This window comes from Euphorbia lathyris, chromosome 5 (genome assembly GCF_963576675.1).
Source record: "Euphorbia lathyris chromosome 5, ddEupLath1.1, whole genome shotgun sequence".
Classification (NCBI taxonomy): Eukaryota; Viridiplantae; Streptophyta; class Magnoliopsida; order Malpighiales; family Euphorbiaceae; genus Euphorbia; species Euphorbia lathyris.
The window spans coordinates 61,207,381-61,230,059 of NC_088914.1; the positions used below are offsets into that span (position 1 = coordinate 61,207,381).

General features: G+C 31.2%; 1 protein-coding gene and 1 long non-coding RNA gene across 2 annotated transcripts; one reads left to right on the top strand and one right to left on the bottom strand.

Moving 5' to 3' along the window:
• Positions 1-958: 958 nt before the first annotated feature.
• Positions 959-3,140, top strand: LOC136228701 (uncharacterized). Its single transcript, XR_010688817.1, has 2 exons — positions 959-2,879; positions 2,978-3,140. It is a non-coding gene; the product is annotated as an uncharacterized lncRNA (long non-coding RNA).
• Positions 3,141-7,746: 4,606 nt separating this feature from the next.
• LOC136230875 (WAT1-related protein At1g43650-like) lies at positions 7,747-22,168 on the bottom strand. The gene is made up of 5 exons (XM_066020069.1): positions 21,992-22,168; positions 21,601-21,780; positions 18,457-18,703; positions 13,456-13,607; positions 7,747-7,875 (listed from the first exon to the last, which is right to left on the bottom strand). The coding sequence occupies exons 1-5, from the start codon at positions 22,165-22,167 to the stop codon at positions 7,785-7,787; spliced, it is 846 nt and encodes a 281-aa protein (XP_065876141.1). The 5' UTR covers position 22,168; the 3' UTR covers positions 7,747-7,784.
• Between the last annotated feature and the right edge of the window lie 511 nt (positions 22,169-22,679).

Sequence of the window (22,679 nt, forward strand, 5' to 3'; positions counted from 1 at the left end):
GTGGATTTCAGCAGCTGGTATAATGATCTTGTGATTTTCAGACCTATCATTGAAAGGTTTAGATCTCTCACTTAGCTACACTGATTTTATTGTATTTAGATTCAATGCTGTAAAGCTTGGGTCTTTATCTTTTTTAATCTAGGGCAAGACAGTGCCTGATACAGTAGATGGTATGAACTCATCTGATTCCTTTTTATTTGAACACTATTTGCAGGGATAGTAAGAATGCTTCAGTATATGGGAAGGCTGACTGAAGAGATTGTCAATCGGTTCATACCTTTAGCATATGGGAAGATTTCTTTAATTTACTGAATATATATTAATGTTATGTTGGTTTGAACTGATTGGTCATGCCTTTAGAAGTGATTGTGTATGTTTGATGTACTGTTTTGGAACCTAGAACTCATTGATTTAGGAGAAACTAGCCTGATTTAGTATATATATTGTTATGTGGGTTTGAACTGAACGATTACATATATGTATGATGTTGTAGGTGATGATGAAATGATTGGTATGAACTGACACTAGTAGAAAAATGGGCATTTTCATCGACACATTTGCATCGGCCCTTATAAAGTGCGATGCAAAAGGTCCATTTGCATCGACCGTTTGTTTGGGGCCGATGCAAATGTCATAACATTTAGTATTTGCATCGGCCCTTTAACAGGGACCAATGCAAATAACTGTATTATTTGCATCGGCCCTTTTAAACGAGCCGATGCAAATATCATTTGAATCATTTGCATCGGCCCCTTTATAAGGAACGATACAAATACCTATATTATTTGCATCGGTCCTTTCAAAAGGACCGATGCAAATATCAACTGATTCATTTAAAAATAGTGTTGGCCTAAATTTAAAATTTTAAGAAAATAAGAGGAGATATTTTGTAATTAATTGGGTCACTAATATAAATTTGGATTTTAGGGTTTTTCATCCCACTTAGCCGACCTTCTAATCTTCTGCTTCCTACTCAAATCGCAGCTTCCTATCCATGAGACTCAATCGAGAGTTCCGATCAAGCTTCCGTTCCCTAGGATCTCGTCTCCCTTCCTCTATTCTTTGTTCTCCTTTTCATGGTCTTCCTTTCACTCAATCGAAGTATGCAGAGTTTGGCCAATTTTCTACATCGTGGATTCTTATCAAATTAAAGAGAAATTAGCGAAATGGGAGTGTTGAATTAGCACAATGGGAGTGTTGAACTAGGATTAGTCTGTAGTGGATTAGCAGTTGCTCTCATTGGACCAATTAGCCCTTCACATCAGTTCGATTAATCTCTCTTTCTCTCTCTCGGGCTGGTTAGCTTCATTTGAACGCTCTGTCTCTACCGTCAAGCGCTGGGTTTTGGTTCAATTTAGGTAAGTTAACTTATTATGTTTGAGTGAGAATTTGATTTGATTTTGAATGGGTTTAATTTAATTTGAATGGATTTTTTTAAATTTTGAATGGATTTAGGGATTTTCCCCTTAATTGATATGTGTTTTAGTGATTTTATGGGTTAGGATTTATTGCACTGTAATTTGGTGGACTCAAAACCTATCTCACTGGCTCTGCCGATTCCAACCTTTCCATCCTTCTTATTTTCTGATACTTTTGGTAAAATTTCCCTTCAATATATGCCTTGTTTTTCGATTCTTCTTTTACTTTCAGATTATGTTGGTTAGGTATGATTATACTTGAAGCTCCAAATTTGAGGTATATTTGATTTGATTTTTATTTTTCTGAAAGAATTGTTCTGTAGCTTGATTGAAATATGAAACTTACTATAATTCTTCGTTACGCTTGTGATTTTGATATTTTGCATTTCCGGACCTGGTTGGCTTAGTTTCTATCAGTGGAACAAATGATGTTGATGATTGTAACCTAGCCTGGATTTTGCTAGGTTTAGATCAGTTATTGCAGCAAGAATTAGAACCCTTGTGCCAAACCTAACATCATCACATTTATTAGAACACTTGTGCCAAACCTAAATGACCGATGCAAATGGTCATATTACACTTTGCTTATGATTTATCCTCATCTTTCATCTCTGTTTCTCGCTTATTTTTTAGCATGCACATAACCTGTTCGATGAAATTACCTTTAGAATTTTACTTAAAATGCTGATATGAGATAAATATCATCTCTGAAGAAAATCCTACAGCATCCCATTGGAATTCTTTCATTTTTTCCCTGTTGTAAATTTCATTTTTGGTAATCTCTTGAAGTGCATCATCATCTTCTATTATGCGAGCATGTTAAAGCGTTGACAGGGAGAAGAATGTATATTTGATCTTTTCATAATAAGCCCAAGCCCCATTTCACTTTTTTTTTCTTGACAACAGGAATTGGATTGAAAACTTAACTTGTACTAGTTTGATCCACCTCTTAGTTTTCTTGATTCATAATTTATTTTCCTATGTTCTCTGATTTCTGTAATCGTGTTAACCCTCTTGGCGTGTAGAATTTCTCACCATAAATCAATTCATGAATGTCGTTTACCTTATAAATAAATAGTGTTAAAACCCAGATAAATATTATCTGGTTCTGGGTAAAACACCATCAAAGCATCATTACTGAATGACCAATGATCATTATGCCTCTTTTAATATCTATGCGAGTGGACGATTCATTTGCTGATAAACACAGTAAGCACACGTCCTGTTATGTTACCCTCAGAACCATTTACATCCTGTTATTTGGAATCCCACTTTATTTGTATGGTTTATCTTTTGTTTCGTGGATTTTGTATGAAAACCGAACCTATGCACGTTTGTATGTTAAACTAGAAACAGGTTGCACAGAAAGTAAGGCAGGAAAATATAAGGATGCCAAAAGTGGTGATATACAGCTGCTTGTGAAGCTCAATCTAAAGCTATTAAATGGAGCCAAAGAGTTAGGTAATGATCATATCTTTCTTGGTCTTGGTACACATTCTAAGATTGTATAAATATCTCTTTTTTTTGTTAATTCGCTCAATGATTGATGGAATGTGCAGGAATACATGGATTCAAGGAGGTTGCAAGAGCTGTGACTCATACCATTTAAATGTGCTATTTAGTAATGTTTTCTTTATTTGCATTTGAAATTACATATTGTTCAACTACCATACCTTAATTTGTGTTAGTATATATATACAAAAGCCAATTCTTACGCTTGTCTGTTGATGAACTTAATTTGTTTTTATGTTTTTTTTATGATGGATGAAACTAATTGAGGCTTTGTTAGTATGGTAGTGAATTTTGGCATTAAATACTTTTAAAGATGTTATTATTAAGGGATAAAGTACCAAAATAGGCCTATGGTTTTTGGGGAAGTATCAATTTAGGTTTCGCCGTACAAAATAGCACCATTATAGGCTTAACGTTTAAAAAAGATATCAGTTTAGGCTTCGATAACGGGTTGGACACGTCATTCTTATTACAATTGACAGAACTTAACGGAGTAATAGTAATGACATGTCTCATTCCGTTATCGAGGCCTAAATTGATATCTTTTTTAAACGTTAAGCCTATATCGGTGCTATTTTGTACGTGGAGCCTAAATTAATACTTCTCCAAAAATCATAAGTCTATTTTGATAGCTTATCTCTATTATTAATCTTGGTATTCTCTTCATTTTATTTATTCTATGTGATACAAGTCGACAAATATTTTGGCTAATTTGAACTTTTTATTGCAAATGGAATGTAATATGTCATTGCATACAGCTAACTAGGTTCAAAATTTTCATGATGTAATGAAGGATTTTGAGGTCTAACAACATTGCCATATTTCAGTTGCAGATCGTATGTGCAGATTTGGTGCTGTAGGTCTTATTTGTGTTGATTCTGTGTCAGCTCTTACTCCACGAGCAGAGATCGAAGTGTGCCACCAAGTTATTTGCTATATTATAGAGTTCCATTCAATCCAAATTATTTTTTTTTATTTTTTTTAAATGACATTTGCATCGGCCGTTTAAAAGGGCCGATGCAAATGAGACTGCATTTGCATCGGCCCTTTTAAAAATGTGATGCAAATGCTACATCATTTGCATCGGCCCTTTTAAAGGGCTGATGCAAATAAGATGCATTTGCATCGGCCCTTTTAAAGGGCTGACGCAAATGCTACAACCATTTGCATCGGCCAACGACTGATACAAATGTGATGCAAACACATTTGCATCGAGGGCTTTTGCATCGGTCGATGGCCGATGCAAATGGCCCCTAAATGGCCGATGCAAATGGCCATTTTTCCACTAGTGTGATTGGTTAGATATAACTGTTTAGGAAGCTAGGACTTGTAGAGTTTATGTATGAATGATCATTAAGCATGTGGCTGATTAGGCATACTCTAAAGCTTTGAATGTTCATTGAGATTGACACTACTCTTACACCTATAAATTATACTGCTAGAAGTGATTGAGTATGTGTATGTGTATGAAACATGTTTATGTATGATGTTCTGTTGATGTTTATGTTTGAGGTTCTGTATGAGTATGTGTACGATTGTTCATTTGGGCGTGTAGCTTATTCATCATGCATCAAGTATTAGAGGAACATTGTAAAAGGGTCATTGAGCATGTGGCTGATTAGGCATACTCTAAAGCTTTGAATGTTTATTGAGATTGTCACTACTCTTACACCTATGAGTTATACTGCTAGAAGTGATTGTGATTGTGATTGTGATTGTGATTGTGATTGTGATTGTGATTGTGATTGTGATTGTGATTGTGTATGTGTATGTGTATGTGTATGAAACATGTTTATGTTTGATGTTCTGTTTATGTTTGAGGTTCTGTATGAGTATGTGTACGATTGTTCATTTAGGCATGTAGCTTATTAATCATGCATCAAGTATTAGAGGAAAATTGTAAAAGGGTCATTGAGCATGTATGAAACATGTATTAAAGGGTAAATTTAGTCTAATTGCATGTACTGATATGGTTTGCAAATGATAAGATATCACCATACTCTTTTTTATTTGAACATGACCTATGATGATAAGTAAGGAATAAGTTGTCTTGAATAAGTAAGGAATAAGTTGTCTTGAATAAGTAAGGAATAGACATGCACGAATAAGTTGTCTACTTGTTATAGCATGTTCACTTGAATATATATGTCTGCTTGAATAAGTTGTCTACTTGTTATAACATGTTAGACATACTCCTAAATCTCCATTACTATGTATCATGTCACTTGGCTTGTTATGCTTATGGAAAAGTGTTTAACATGGTGATAGCTTCAACATCTCTTGGTCAACGAAATTTAAAAAAAAGAATAGCCTATTCTTCTGTATCTCATATGGGTTTCATAATTATAGGAATTTGCTCCTACGAATTCGCCAATTATGAGTTGGGCGCTTTAACCATTCAGCCATGGATGCTTAGCGGGGATCCTCGTACATGGTGAATAACCAAATTCCAAGTTGTATGATTCTAACAACACAAGTTTATGACTAAGCTTGTGGTGACAGTATCATACACTTCATCACCATGCTAACTTCATCATGAACTGTATAATCCAAGTGGCAGGTACATAGTGGTGGCTTTATGATGCTATGAGAACAAGTTTTAGACATGCACGAATAAGTTGTCTATTTGTTATAACATGTTAGGCATACTCTTAAAGCTGAAAATGTTATGAAACCATTCAGGATGGTGATGAGATAAGTTTACAATATACCTTCCACTTGGCTTGTTATCTGATTGAAACCATTCAGGATGTTGATGGGTTTTCGATGCTATCAGCATAAGTTATGAACTTGATATTATGTTTAGGAAGGTAGCTGATCATGCATACTCTTAAAGCTGAAAATGATGAACTTGCTTGATTCTTTTCTATTTTAACATGAGTTATGCTGATGAGACATATGTTTCATGTCAATTTAGCATGTTATGTGTTATGTGTCTATGTATGAAGCATGTTGGCTTGTTTTATGTTCTGTTTATGAAGTAACTGATTCAGGAATAGACATATGTTTCATATCAATTTAGCATGTTATGTGTTAGGAAGTAGAACTGATTCAATTTAATAGAAATAAACGAATAAGTTTACTACTTTGTTATAGCATGTTATGATCCACTTGAATATACATATATATGTCTACTTGAATAAATTGTCTACTTTGTATCAAAAAAGGATAGCGTGCAAGGGGGCATTATGATGTGACGTGCGAATAGCGTATAAGGGGGGCGTGATGCGCGAATAGAAAGAAGATTTTGATGCTAAAGAAACACAAGAGCTGGATGGATGGAGTGGAATACTGGAGGGGCATGGAGCCAACATTGAATATCAGATTGATTACCAAGTACATTTGTAATCAGTAATCATTCTGTTCTTCAAGAATGGCTCTATGCCCATCCAGTAGTCCACACCATCCAGCTCAGTGTTTCTTTGGCATCCAAATCTTCTTTCTTCAAGAATGTGCAAATGGTAACCAAGGATATCGGGATGATAGGGAACCATTAGAGTTAAATGGCGTTGAATACTGGAGGGGCATGGAGCCAACATTGAAGATCAGATTGATTACCAAGTACATTTGTAATCAATAACCATTATGTTCTTCAAGATTGGCTCTATGCCCATCCAATAGCCCACACCATCTAACTCAATGGTTGCCCAGCATCCAAATTTCCTTGTTATTCACACATCGCGCCCCCCCTTGTATGATATCCGGACATTGCATTATAATGCCCCCCTTACTTTCTATTTGCACATCATATATCCATTGCATGCTCTTCAGTCCATCTCCTGGCAGTTGCTACATAACCTGCCCTGTTGCTAATGTATCGTTCAGCAATTCGCTCTCGGCCAGGAAATGGCCCCTCAATGAAAGGCTCTACCAGCAGTCCATAAATATTCCACAGCAGTTATAAAATGCATAGATAAATTAAATTAGACCCCAAACATGAGTAGATAAACTAGACCCCAAACATGAATAGATAAATTTACGGGTAAAAAATACATAGATTTATAGCATCATCTTACCGTGGCAATACTATGGGCAGGGCGATCAAGTAGCTGGGGCATAGAAACATGCCCCAAGGGACCGATATTAGGATGGTAAATTTTGGTCCTGAATATGACCTGCGAATAATAGTAATATCATGAGTGTATTTACAAATATATGAACTGATTTATGTGTGTTAACAAGTTTATGCATGTTCTTACAACTGGAGGTGTGGAGGGGAAATCGATAGGGAAGTCCATGTCGACTATGAATACACCTCCTTCATAAGGGGTGTTTGGAGGGCCCTTCATCACGACAGTCCATTGCCGCCGGTAATGACAGAACCTAACCGTCGTCTGAAGGTGCAATAGACGGCAGCGAGCCCTGTGATAGATTTATATCTCGTGGGACGACGGTTTCTAACCGTCGTCTGAAGGGGGTTTTGGCGTAGTGTCTTCATTTCTATTCAATCTCAAGAATTAGACCTTGAAAATTAATAACTATGTGTTTTCCCCATGAATCCTTATGGAGATAATATTTTTACACTTACCATTATATTACTTGCGTGAAAAATGTGCTGACATGTGTATATGGAACCGTAATAATTTAAAATAGTATATATGAGATAATTCACATATTCAAAAAATAGAAAGAATAAAATCAGTATATTTTTATGCTTAAATAAAAGATGAAAAATAATATCAGAATAATTTCAACTATTAATTATTTAAAATCTATCAAAATCATTCAATTGAAGTCAACAACTTAACACTAATTAAAAAAACATAATGATTTTAATTAATCTATGTTTGTGCTATGAGAAATCTCTTATTATTTAGCATCATCAATAACATTAATATCTCTTTCTTCTACTAGTTAACGGGTATTAGAAATCTCAGTTTCATCTTTCGATTTTCCCCACAATACACCATAAAGTCCCAAGATTATAAGAACTGCCCCTATCAAGCTGATGGAAAAAACAAGTATCAATGAATTAATAGAGCTAATTTTATAACTATATATACAATATATAATCAGAAATTTTGATCTAAATCAATCTTGAAAGAAATCTCACTTCCACAAACAAAATATGCATTATAGAGATTGCAAAATATTGTATGATACATGATCTTACATGGTGGGAGATGATTGGTTATGCTAATGAGGAAGAAGGTTTATATCATCTAGTGCAACCCTAATTTTCTAGTATTGTAGATTCAAAAATATTAACAATATTAACTTTTGATAAGTACATTTGGCACAATAGACTTGGCCATCCTTCATTATAAAGAATTCAGAGATTAGGAAATTTCTTTCCACTTTGTATTATGAACATCCAATTCCTTATTATATATGTCAATTGGCTAAACATAATAAATTACCATTCAGTTTAAGCATCCTTGAAGCGATAGAGGGGATTTTTATTCCTTTGGCTTAACCGATGGGTAGCTTTACATTGCAAGATTCACAAACTTGATAGTCGAGTAGCCTAGGTTCTTTGCTTAACCGAATCGACCAGAAGGTTCCTTTACTAATATCCGACCCGAGGTCTAAGGGATTAGGATCTTGTTTTGATTCTCTAGCGGATTTGGGGAGTGAGAAGAACTCAAGTCTAGCGATCGTTAGACGTCCTTTATACCTACCATTATGGAATTTGAAAGATTTGAAAACAAGATGTGAACACAAGCTCATTTTTTGTTCGCGATTCCCTTATAGCTACTGACTTCGGGTCTCGGGCAAAAAGGATTTTTGGCTAGTTAACCCTAGAGTTATTCCACATGGTATAGAGAATCCTAGTTAGTAATGCCTTGCTGCTTTGGGCCCTTGCTCTCTCTTCTTCAGAAAGACACATTCAATTCAAGCTCAACAAACAAAACTAATAGGATGAAGAATGCTCAATACCGTTAGGATTGAAAAACTAATTGACTAACCGAATGGCTCTTACTTGCCCACTGACTGAATCAACCTTTCCTAATGAATGCGATTAATGTCCAGCTGACGAAAGAATTCCGGCCACAATTATGATTACTCGACTGCCGACTCTTTCACATCTTACAATCCCTACTTATGGGGCTAGTTTCAATTAGTCTGGAGATCAAAGAGAAAGAAAGGGCACATCTTTCTTTTTTTACCCTATGTAAAAGAGACAACTGGAAAGGCTGGAACAAAGTGAAGTGACTGGTTCGATAAAGCCAGGAATTGCTATTAGACATGAGATGAGGCCTAAACAATGTTACTGATTTTAGAACAACTTTCCCACTTAACTTGCTTGCTCATTCCCTTAACCTTTCACTTTAACTGGAAGGGCAAAGAAAGGAAAGTAAATAAAATAGATGGAAATCCTATTTGCGCTAGCCCACTTTATAACAGTTCTTTTGTAGCAGTTTTTGATTTAATACATATGGAAATTTGGGGACCATTTAAAGCTTCATTTTCTTATCAACATTATTTTTTAACCGTTGTTGATGATTTTAGTATATACACTTGGATTTCATTGATGAAAACCAGGCTAAGGCAAGGCCATTATTGCAAAAGTTTTGTTCTTATACTAATACTCAATTTTATAAGAAAATTTAAAATTTGTTAGATCAGATAATGGACTTGAATTCCACATTACTGGTTTCTATGCAATCTTTGGCATGATACATTAGAAATCATTTCCTAAAACTCCTTAGCATAATGGAATAGTTAAGAGAAAGCATCAAGACATAATGAATGTCACTAGAGCTTTACTTTTATAGAGTTCAATGCCAAAAGATTTCTAGCTAGTTGCAATAATTCATGCAATTTACTTGATACACAGACTACTATCAACAACTATAAGTAACCAAACACCCTTTTACAAACTTTACAAGCATCATCTCGACCTTGCTAATTTAAAAGTCTTTGGATGTATATCATATGCTTCAACCATTAATAGAAACAAAACCAAATTCATATATATAGCAATCAAATGTGTCTTTTTAGGATATCAGTAAGGGGTGAAGGGGTACACGTTGCTTGATTTAGCAACCCAAACGTTCTAGAAATGCCAAGTTCTATGAGAGTGAATTTACATTTAAACACATTTCCTCATAAGCTACCTTACCAAATTTCAGTGAAGATGAAATAAGATACTTTGTATACCATTATACCAGCTGAAGAAGGAAATTTGGAAGAAGAAGAATTGTTACCACCATTAATCATGGTACATGAACCAAATATAGAAAATTCTGATGCAGTTATTGATGAGAGTGATTAAGATATGCCACAACCATGATTAACAAGGAAATCATCCAGAACCAGGCATCAACCAAGTTATCTACAAGGTCATCACACATCTTTACTCACAAATAAAACACCACATATTCTCCAAAATACAACATTTCCTAACTACATATTTGTCATACACAAACATGTCTCAAACTAAGAAGGATTTTTCCATCAACATACACTGAACCACAAAACTATGGTCAAGCTTCTAAGGATCCCTTATGGCAGGAAGCAATAAACAAGGTGTTAGTGGCACTTAAAGCTAATCAAACTTTAGAAATTAGAGATTTACCATACGGGCAAACCTAGGGTGCATATGGATATACAAGACCAAATACAAGATTGATGGAAGAATTGACAGGTTCAAGGAATGATTAGTATCCAATGGTTTCACACAAAGAGAAGGAGTTGAGTTCAAGGAGATATTTGCCTCAATAGCCAAATTCGCTACTATCATAGCCTTATAAATAGTTGCAGCCATTCATTATCATATTGAGCAACTTGACATTAATAATTCCTACCTCTATTGTGATCTTAAAGAATAGGTGTATATTGTCTTACCACTTGGGATTTCTTCTAAGAAGTCAAACTAAGTCTGTAAACTCAAAAAATCATTATATGATCTTCGTCAAAAACCAGGAAAATACTGGAATTTTAAATTGATAGCAACAATAAAAAAAGTTGGACTCAAGCTCGTTCAAACCATTCTCTACTAATCAAGAAATGAGGTAATCAATTTAGAGCCTTGTTAATCTATATGGATGATGTTATCCTAACAAGAAATGATATTAACAGTATTACACATATTAGACATTTGTTACATGACTTATTCAGTATTAAGGATCTAGGTTCATTGCACTACTTTTTGGGTTTTAAAATTTGAGATCCCACAGAGGTATTCATATATGCCAACATAAATATATACTAGAGCTGATCATGATAATGGATTTCTTGGATGCAGACCTGCTTCCACACCAACAGTTCCTCACTACAAACCTATCCAACAACCACAACTTTATCAAACATTTTTTTCTTAAAGAAAGCTCATTGGGAAACTCATATATGTTATCTATACCAGGCCTGAGATCTCCTACATCATTAACAATCTTTCTTAACACCTTAGTAATCCAACTATAAAAGATCTCTTTAGAGCTTATAGAATACTTAGATACCTCAAGGGATCACCTGGTATTGGTTTGTTCTTTCCCACGAATAATAAAATCGCAATTCAAGCATTCCCATACTCATATTAGGCATCATGTAGTGGATCCAGAAAATCATTAACTGGTTCAATTTTTCTTAGTAAAGCATTCATTCCTTAGAGATCAAAGAAGCAAAGTTCAATCTCAAGATCATCCTCTAAAGCATAATACGAAAAAACGGCCTCAGCATCATATTGAATCTTCTAAAAGCTTTCGGTATTCCTCACTCACCTTTAGCTCGGTTATTCTGTGATAATACTTTAACTCTACATATAGCACAAAACCTTATATTTCATGAAAGAACCAAACACATCAATATTGATTGCCATGTTATGAGAGATTGGGTTCTTCCAAGCCTAATTCAACTTATGTCCATTCGACCATCTCTTCCATTTGAAGACCTCTTCACCAAACCCAATATTATCCATTAATCACATGTCTCACTTTCAAACTTGGCCTTTTCAACCCATTCCTGCCAAGTTTGGGGGGGGGGGGGGTAATCATGCTTAAAATATTCCACATAACAACTTCACCTTTTATCATCAACTACCTTTACTTTCTCTCATTTTCACATTACTTGAAATTGGCTAAAACGGAAATACCAGGCACTCCTCAGGATCACTCACTAGCTTGATTAAAGAGATGACAAGTCGCCAATCCAAAAATCATCCAACATTCAGCTTTCACCGATCATAATTAAGGAAAAGTATTCTCCACTATTATCATTGCATCACAGATAAATGTTTAAGTGATCGTATAGATTTTGTGCACAATTTCTAGAAGATGGTTCTGTTTTCTCTTTCCTAGATGTATGGTAATTAGGCGTTATTTTTTTGTTTTATATAAATGGACACCTTCGTCCTTCTTGACTGCAATGAGTAACAAAGTATTTTCTCATTCGAATCTAAATCTTATGATTATATTCAAAGTCCACGACAGAGGCTTTGACATCAGTGACAACATTTACGACGAAAATAGTCATCATTGATATGGTTATTATATATATATATATATATATATATATATATGAATGATCAAGTGAAAACACCTCCATATGTGAGAATAAATTATTTTTATGAGAACACCCACTAATGGCATTATTATAAATATTTTCACGGTGGTAAGGACTTTTCTGATCTCATTCTCTTATTTCTGATATCCTTCTTCGTTTTTCTGTTTCTTTCTTTTCTTCCTCTTCTATTCTTTTCGTTTATTTTATTTATTTTTTCTCCTTGATGGTTCTATTTCGGTTCAGATATGTCAAAATTAATTACCGGCGAACAGTAGTAAACAACGGAAGCGACGGATAAAATCTGAATCCTTCATGGTGTTGCTCATAGATTCTATCAGTTTCAATGTCATGCATATAAAAAAATTTAGAACACATGGTAACATATAAAACATATGTAACATTATTTAGAACATTCTACTTAATTTTTTAGAACATATACTATAAAATATAGAACATATACTTCAACATGGTTTTGTTATGCATGTGTTTGAAAACAGATGTCTTATATTCTACAACTAATATCTTATGTTTTAAAACTAATTTCTTATGTTATAAAATTAATGTCTTATGTTCGTAAAGCATATTTCTAAAAAATCACTAGAGTTCATGCATAAAACTTTTTAGAGCGCAGACTATAAAATTTAGAACATATATAACATTATTTAGAACATTTTATTGAACGTTTTAGAACACATGCTATAAAATATAGAACATATACTCCAACATATATTCTAAAACTAATGACTTATTCTCTAAAACTAATTATTTAGGACACATACTGTAAAATATAAAACATATATATTTCAGCATGTGTCCTAAAACTAATCTCTTATGTTTTACAATTAATGAGTGTTTTAATATAGGAACCATTCTCATATATATAAATAAAAAGGTGTTCTCACCTTAACCATTCCCTATATATATATATTAATTAGGCCTAATTCACCTATAGCCTAACCCCTATGTACTTCAAATGTCTTAAATATTTAAACGTTTTTTTATGTCTCATTAACTAGCCAATCTGAAATATTAAAATATTTAAAAATTAGAAAATTCAATTAAAAGGAAATAAAAATCTTACCTGCCCAAATGTAGTCTTTCTGCAAAAGCAATTGCTGAGAAAATTGCAACAATTATGAGAAGCAAAGGACTGAACATGGCTACAAAAACTGGACCCTTTTTGGTAATACACCATGTTTGTAGGTAGTAAACTAACGCTGAAATCACAACTCCCTATATATACCAAAATATTTTTAACAATAAATTAATATAATTGCCATATAATTAAAAATATACCAAAGACATAAATTTTAAAAGGATAATGTGCAAAAGAAAAAAATTATTCTCAACGTTGCTCTTCAAAGAGCAATTTTATTCCTAACATTTAAAATGGTATAATTTTATTTCTAACGTTAGCAGTAAAGAGCAAATTTATCCATAATGTTGATAAAGTTGAGCCAGTTTGGGAAATCATTCATCACACTATATTTTCTCAGTCATGAATCGTGTTATCTAGATTTCTTATGTGCATCATTTTATCACTCATTAGTAACAAATCATAACCATATAAATAGACGTGGAGTTTTTTTACTAAAAAATTATTAATGCAACAGAAATAAACAGACTTGTTTTGAGTCGTTCAATCATACACGTTTTCTGATTGAAACCTTTAAAATTCAAAGACAACTTTGGAAAAATGAAATAAAATTCTTAGTCAATGCTAAATGGACTAATACATCCGAAAATAGGCTTTAATTAGATAAACCTAACACTAATCCTAAAAGTAAAAGGAAAGAAAATAGAAACAATTACAAAAAAGACCCCCAAAATAATAAATTACGTTTTTTAGGCCCTAAATGAATGAATTTAGCCAAAAAGCGAGGCACGACGTAGCCCTAATTTTTTTTATGATTGTCTAGTTTCTGATCAAATTAGGGTGCAAAAACGCAAAAATCCGAAGTCATCATGAAGTCATCCGTCATATTTATCTAAAAACTTGAATGATATCTCCTCCACTTCATCAATTATATTATATTTTGTACGAGCAGGGACGGTCCTGGGCATAGGCCCGGGGTGCGCCGGCCGGGCCCACGGCTGGAATGGGTCCCAAAAAAATTTAGCCTTGTGGTGCGACCCTTTTCCGGACCCTCGCTTAAGCGGGGACGCGTAATACACCAGGCCGCCCTTTTTTTATATGTATATATGTAATTTATTTTTTAAATAATGATAAAATTATAAAGGATGGTCTATTTCTTTCCAACACTCCATTTATAAAAAAAATATTAAAAGACCTATTTTGTTATGTATACATTTTTTATTATTAAAGGGGTTCTTATTACTTATTTTGCCTATGGCCTCTAAATTGTCAGGACCGGCCCTGTGTACGAGTTGGACAAAAAAAATCCAAATATTTTATTGATTTTAAAAATATTAATCTCCAATTCTATTATTAAATCTCAAAAAAAAGTGAAATCTTTGTTTTAGAACCAATTGATAGGTAACTAGTATACAATAATGAACAAAATATATGTGTTTTATAATGATATCTGAAATTGATTCTACTTATGAACGTTATGGAGAAATTTACTCCTTACTACTATTATTAAAGATAAAATTGCAACATTTTAAACGTGAGGAGTAAAATAATAATAATAATAATAATAATAATAATAATAATAATAATAATAACAAACTTACACAATATATGATGGCGAGTAGCTCAATATTCCAGTCCAACTTCCAAAGAGTGGGATTTCTTACGAAAAATAGAGAGAGAATAGAGGATTGAAGTGATGCAAAAAAGCATATGAGAGCGGTGAGTGATAATCTAGCTGGATACTCTTTATAAATCACACACTGGATATTAAATTTATGCATTTTAAATATATTAGCAGCAGTTTATATTTTAATTTTTCGCGTAATATCAATATTTAGGACCAATTTTATCCTTAATGTCTAAAATGGTGTAATATTATTCCTAACGTTAGTAACTAAAAACAATTTTACCCTTAACATTGACAAGTTAGATCAATTTCAGACATTATTATAAAACACATATTTTGTTTAGTATTCTGCACGAATTACATATCAGTTGGTTCTAAAAAAAATTATATTTTTTATATTTTAATAACATAATTGGAGATTAATATTTATAAATTCAGGGAAATATTTGATTTTTTTTTCCAACTCATACAAAAGACAGTGATATGGAATGAAATAAGGAAATGGGCTTAAGAAAGTGAGTTCATGCCCACTATTTCATGTATCCGGTCAGCCCACCCAAGTACGAACGGCTTTTCCGGAAATAATCATAGGGAAAAGACCTCGGACTCTAAATTACACGCTAAAGTTACTTATTGTGGAAATATAGCTTCCGGACCAATCAGAGGACGACATGTATAATCAAGCACAAACTTAAATGTCTATAAATAGCACAGAAATCAACAAGACAGGTACACAATTCTATATACTACAACATCATTATACTCCTAAATTACGTATTCTCAATACTAATTTATGCATCGGAGAGGGTTCGCCGGCATCAGCCTCCTGTCTGACTGTTTTCTCTCTTTCAGGTCACTGGAAGTGTTTGACTAAGCAAGTTAAAGGATATTCCGATATCACACAGTATATATATTTTTATTTTTTATTTAAATTCTCATTTAATCATATGTTTATGATCTGTTACTAATGAGTCATAAAATGATACACATGTGAAGTGTTAATGACAAGGTTCATGATCGAGAAAATAGTTTGATGAATTATTTTTCAAATTGACCCAATTTGTCAATGTTATGGATAAAATTGCTTTTGAATATCAACGTTAGTGTTAAAATTGCACCATTTTAGATGTTATGTGAAGTGTAGATGACAAGATTCATGACCGATAAGATAGTTTGATAAATTATTTCTCAAATTGACCCAATTTGTCAATGTTAGGAATAAATTGCTTTCGACTACTAACATTTGAGTTAAAATTACACCATTTTAGAGCATCTCCAACAGCCTCTTAAATTGGCTCTTAAGTTAAAATTTGAGGAGGGAGGGATAAAAATCAACTCCAACAGCCTCTTAGTGGCTCTTCAAATAACTAAGAGCCTCCTCATCCTCTCTATTAATAGAGAGCCTCTCTCCACCTCTTAGTGACTCTTAACTTATTTTTTATTAATAATTTATTATTGATGAGTCTCTCTCCTTTCACTATTGGTAGATAGAACAATAATTAATTATTGATTTGTCTCTCTCCTTTCACTATTGGTTAATATAACAATAGTTAATAACTTTATTAATAAAATAATAAATAGAGAGTGAATATAAGGAGTATTGTTGGAGATGATATGTATTAGTAACTCTTAAATCACTAAGAGTCAATTTTTTATATTATTTTTAGGGAGTGAACTAAGAGTCTGTTGGAGATGCTCTTAGACATTAAAGATAAATATTAGGGATATTTTTGCAGCTTAATATTAAAGAATTAAAGATAAATATTAGGGACATTTTTGCAGCTTAATTCTAAAAATTGAAGGCTTAATAGAAAAGATATTTTACAATTGAGAGTTTAATAGATCAAAACAATAATGAGTTTATCAATAAAAAGAACCTTTTGTATTTTAAAAATGTATTTTCTTAATTTGAAAACTTATATTTAAATTGGATTTTTAAAAAGGGAAAAGTACAAAACAAATCATGTAGGTGGACCAATCTGTAAAGACAATCCACCTAAATAACCTCAAAGTTAAAAAGTTGAAGAATTAAAATTGTGTATAATATTATTAAGTTTTTAAATTTTTATTTTTGAGGTCGTCAAGACTCATTTTAATTTTGAGCTCTTATTTTTAGTAAAGCAAAAAATATCAGTTATCTCCTGGTCACAAATGCAAACTCCAGTTCACATATTCTACATATATATGGTTGACAAAACGTGAAAGCACATGAGGGTTTTTTTTTAGAATTTATCTATTTTTTTAATTCAATCTAATCAAAACAACATCGTTTTGATTAGGTTGAATTAAAAAAAAATACAAAAGATGGAGGGTTCTCGGTCTTTATTTTCTTCACATAAACCTTAGTCTGCTATGGTTGGGAGAGGCTCCCAACCATGTCAGATAGAGGGGCGGAGCTAGCCAGCCAATTTCTCGCTGGGTTTTTTTTGATAGTCCGGTGGATTGGTTGACCCTCTCTGGCTCCATCTATGTATATGTTTATATTTAACTAGTTTTTGACCCGTGTGATGCACGGATTCATCTTAATATATAAATATTAACAAAAATATAATTTAATAATTACAATTAATGGTATAAAGGTGCTATATAAATTAAATATTATTATTTTATTTTCACATTTAATTTAAATAATCTTTTTTATAAATAAATATAATAATATAACTAAAGTTAATATATTATATTTTTTATCAGTAAAAAAGGAGGAAGTGACACCTCAACTCAATCGTTACTGTTTTATATAATATATATAGATATGCAGAAAATTAGAGAGATTTTAGGGATTAATTTAGATTCTGTAGAACTTTTAGATATAGATATGCAGAGAATTAGAGAGATTTTAGGGATTAATTTAAATTATGTAGAACTCTTAGATATAGTACGGATAAAATGATCTTTTTATAAATAAATATAATAATATAACTAAAGTTAATATATTATATTATATTTTTTATTAGTAAAAAAGGAGGAAGTGACACATCAGCTTCATCGTTACTGTTTTATATTATATATAGATAAATATGGAGAGAATTAGAGAGATTTTAGGGATTAATTTAGATTCTGTAGAACTTTTAGATATAGATATGCAGAGAATTAGAAAGATTTTAGGGATTAATTTAAATTCTGTAGAACTCTTAGATATAGTACGGATAAAATAATCTTTTTATAAATAAATATAATAATATAACTAAAGCTAATATATTATATTATATTTTTTATCAGTAAAAAATGAGGAAGTGACAACTCAGCTCCATCGTTACTGTTTTATATTATATATAGATTAATTAATATGTAGAGACTTAATTTATGTAATTATTTGAGATTATATTTATTTGTATGTATAAAATAAATAAATAAATTACCTGAAAAATGAGCCAGGCACTCCAAGCAAAATGGCTGACGAGAATAAGAGCAGAACCTTTAATCCAATTATGGGTAATTTGGGGTTTAGTTGCATAATTATAAATATTAATTAGTGGCCTTTCCTCTATACTTTTATACACAAATCCTCCTTTCCAAAATATGAAAATCATTGATCCTCCTATGCATGTAATTGTCCCCATCACTTTCCCCCATCCTCTTCCACTTCTTATGTCCACCTTTTCCATCCTATATCCACCATTCAAAATTCAATTATACTTTTGATCTTATATTTTGATTACAAGAACAAGTTTAATTTAATTCCAAAATCAGGACAAATCACATATTTTGATGAGTGATTATAGTAGAATTTTATTAAAGAGAGCTCAATTTCGACCGATCAGAAAAATTCAACTTCAAACTAGATAAAATTGAATATTAATTTTTATCACTTTGATCAACCTTTATTAGTAGGGCGAGCAGCCATTCAATTCGGTTCAATTACTATATATCAAAATAAAAATTGAACCGAATCGAATAAGCTCAATAACAGAATGTAATCAAGATAAATTTATTAGTTTGGTTTCGGTTACTAACCAATGATTAGCGAAAATTTATTATAATTTTTTTTTAAAAATCTATAATAAATATAAAATAAATGAAACAAAAATAATATAGTACATTAGTAGTATATATATTAAATAACCAGGTAAAATTATAATAAAAATATAAAATAAATATTATATATACATATAAAAAATATTTTTATATTATATATATCATTGGGTTCGTTTTCGGTTACAAAGAATTTTTTTACCAAATATTTCATTTTCAAGATCGAATTGGACCAAACTAACTAAATAACCGAACCGAATTATATGTTTAATTTAATTTTGGTTTGGTTATCAATTATTTGTTAATTTTGCTCACCTCTTTTATATCGGCATATTTTTAACAAGTTAATTGCACTCATGGTTCTTTAAGTACGAGAAATTAAACAATAATGTTATAAAACTTCATTTTTTAGCATCAAACTCATTCAATTTTACATTTGATTTATCCCATAATCTTTTTTATATCATTTTTATATCAGATTTCAGCAATAACAGTCTCTAGAATGAATACATAGGTGACACATCACATATTTTTCCATGTGAATTAAAAATTAAAAAACTGACATGTTACTAAATAATATTTACCACTATACCACCATTTTAATTATAATTATTATTAGCCATTTATGAAATATTATAAATTATATAATTAAAATATTATTTTATTTTATATTTAGATAAATATCATAAAAAAATATTTTATCTTTTCAATAATAATAAAATTTAATTAGTATTTAAACTTCAAATACATACGTATAAAATTTAAAAGTCTAATAAATTTTATAATTAAGTTAGTCTATAAAATATATATTCTATTGTTATATTATATTTATATGTTAATAATATAAATAAAAATAATAACTATTTAGTTTAAAAATTATATTTTCTATTCAATTTTATATATATTAAATTTTAATAACATTTTAATTTTATTATATTAATTAGCTTATTAATTTAATATCTAAAATATCATAAATTGATATTAAAAAATATTATTATTATTATTATTAAGATTGTAATACGTTATAAGTTTAAATGTGAATACAAATATAAGTTTCACATAATTTTTTGAACTTCGGTTGAATCTCAGTTGAACCTCTAATCCTTGATCTTTTATTTTTTTGGTTCTTTGACCGATCTGGTTTTAACAACCATAACTACATGAGAAATCAAATATAAAGTTTGATGAGTTTAATGTTCAGAAATGAAGTTTTATAACATCGGTGTTCAATTTCTGATACTTGCAAGACCATGGCTACAATTAATCCTAATTTCAACTTAACAAATGCGGAGAATTAAAAAAAAAAAAAAAGCTTAATACATATGTTGCTCCTTGTACTTGGTCCAAAATTTTAATATCTTTTGAACTTTTAAAAGTTTTAAATGACCCTTATTCTTATTCAATTTTATTCAATAACCATTTATTTTTGTCCAATTTTATTTAATAACCTCCTATTATTGTCCAATCGCATTTAATAACCCCTATTATTGTCTAATTGCATTCAATAACCTCAATTTCAAAAGCCCCGTGAACTTTCAAAAGTTTCTAATTGTTTGTCTATTTTGTATTTTTTTTGACATGTGACGGAACATGTCTCACAATTTGTGCACCCAACTATTTCTATTGAAAAATAGAGGGTTGTTGAATGCAATAGGATAAAAATAAATGATCATGAAACTTGTGAAAATTCAGAGATGCAGTTAACTATAGGGTGCAACAGAAGTATTAGTCTTAAAAAAAAGTGAAGTAAAAAAAAACTAATGTGTTTTCACGTTTTGTCAAACAGGTAAATGTGGTTTTTTTTTTTTTTTTTTGCAACTAAGACATGACTAAGGTTTTTCGTTTTGATAAAAATATGGCTGTTGACGATCTCAAAATTAAAAAACTTGATAATATTTTAAACAACTTTAATTCTTAAACTTTTTAATTTTGAGGTCATTTAGATGTTGTTTGGTGAGGAGAAAATAAATGTTTAGAGAGAGAAAACTTCCAAATGATGATTTTGGAAAATAAAAATTTTGGTTCCATAATATATGGTATTAACCGATTTTAATTCTTGAAATTTCCATTTTGAGATCGTTAACCGTTATTTTTATAGTGTCAAGCTAAAAGTTCTCGTTTTTTGTAAAACGAAAACGAAAACCTCAATCATTATTTGGACAAAAATAAAACTATAATGACCATTTATTCTTATCCAATTTCATTTAATAACCTCCTATTCTTATCCAATTGCATTCAATAACCTCTTATTCTTGTCTAATTGTATCCAACGAATCCCAAAACTTCAATAACCTAGTGAACTTTCAAAGTTCCTAATTATTTGTCTATTTTTCATTTTTTAACATGTGACGGAATGTGTCTCTGAATTTCTGCATCCAATAATTTCTATTAAGAAATAAAGGGTTATTGAATGCAATCAGATAAGAATAAAGAGTTATTTGAAATTTTAATAAAAGTTCAAAGAAATTTTAAAACTTATGGCAAGTAGAAGGTGCAAAGAAGTATTATTCCTTAAAAAAATGTAGGCATACCCAAGTAGAAAAGCCAGGAAGAAAGTGAAACTTGGAATGACATTACTCAAAGCACTTGCAACAGTTGCAGAAGTATAAGCTAATCCAGCATAGTACACATTCAAATGAATTGTAGTTCCTAAGGATGATACCACAAATATCTTCACCATCAACCCCAGAGACATTGGAGGTCTTTGCTTCCTACATAATCAGAACCAAACACGAGAAGATGTTATTTCTAAAACATAGTCTTCAAAACACAATAAGGTTTTCTCTAAAACATAGTCTTCAAAACACAATAAGGTAACAAAAAAAAAAAACGGACACGAATAAAAGTAGAATTTCCGTGCAACATAATTATCCAACATATAAAAGATTGTAAAAAAGGGACTTGTTATTATTGAACACATACCTCTCAAGGATAAAAGCAAAAGGGGCTAACAAGAACATGGCAATTAAGTGGCGATAAATAACAAACACAAATTGATTGAGTCCTTTATGAATAGCAATCTTCATGAGAATATTAGATCCTCCATATGCTATTTCTATCAACACCATTGCTGCATATGAACTCCACCTTCTCATCATCTTCTTCTTCTTCACATCAAATCAAATTAATAAATCATACACTATATATTATATATAGTTTCCATCAAATATTTTAGTTTCATCATTTTGTTGACGTGTCTTCCATGAGGGAGGTAGTGGGATTTACTATCTGTACTCCAATATTGGGTTTTCACATTTTTATTTTTTTCAGATGGATGGCTGTAGTTGCCAAAATTTTCATGTTTTTTAATTTTGCTTGATTTCAAAATGAAAATTTTCAAGAATTAAACATACTTAAGCAACTTTAATTCTTAACTTTTTAGGTTTGAGGTTATTTAGGTTTTGTTTTTTTATTAGAGAAAGTTAATGTTTAGAAAGAGAAAATTTCAAAAATGATAATTTTGAAAAATAAAAAAATATGGTTTCGTAGTAAATATGATACTAAACACTTTTAATTCTTGAAAATTTTCATTTTGAGGTCGTTATCGGTCAAAATTGGAAAAATGAAAATTTTGCCAACCACAGGTACCGATCTACAAAAAAAATATAAA

Coding starts and splice junctions, on each gene's coding strand:
- LOC136230875 (XM_066020069.1), bottom strand. CDS start 22,167: ATGATGAGAAGGTGGAGTTCATATGCAGCAATGGTGTTGATAGAAATA. Junction 13,608..18,456: donor GTGCCTGGCTCATTTTTCAG/GTAATTTATTTA, acceptor TGGTATATATAG/GGAGTTGTGATTTCAGCGTT. Junction 7,876..13,455: donor GAAAGACTACATTTGGGCAG/GTAAGATTTTTA, acceptor TTTTTCCATCAG/CTTGATAGGGGCAGTTCTTA.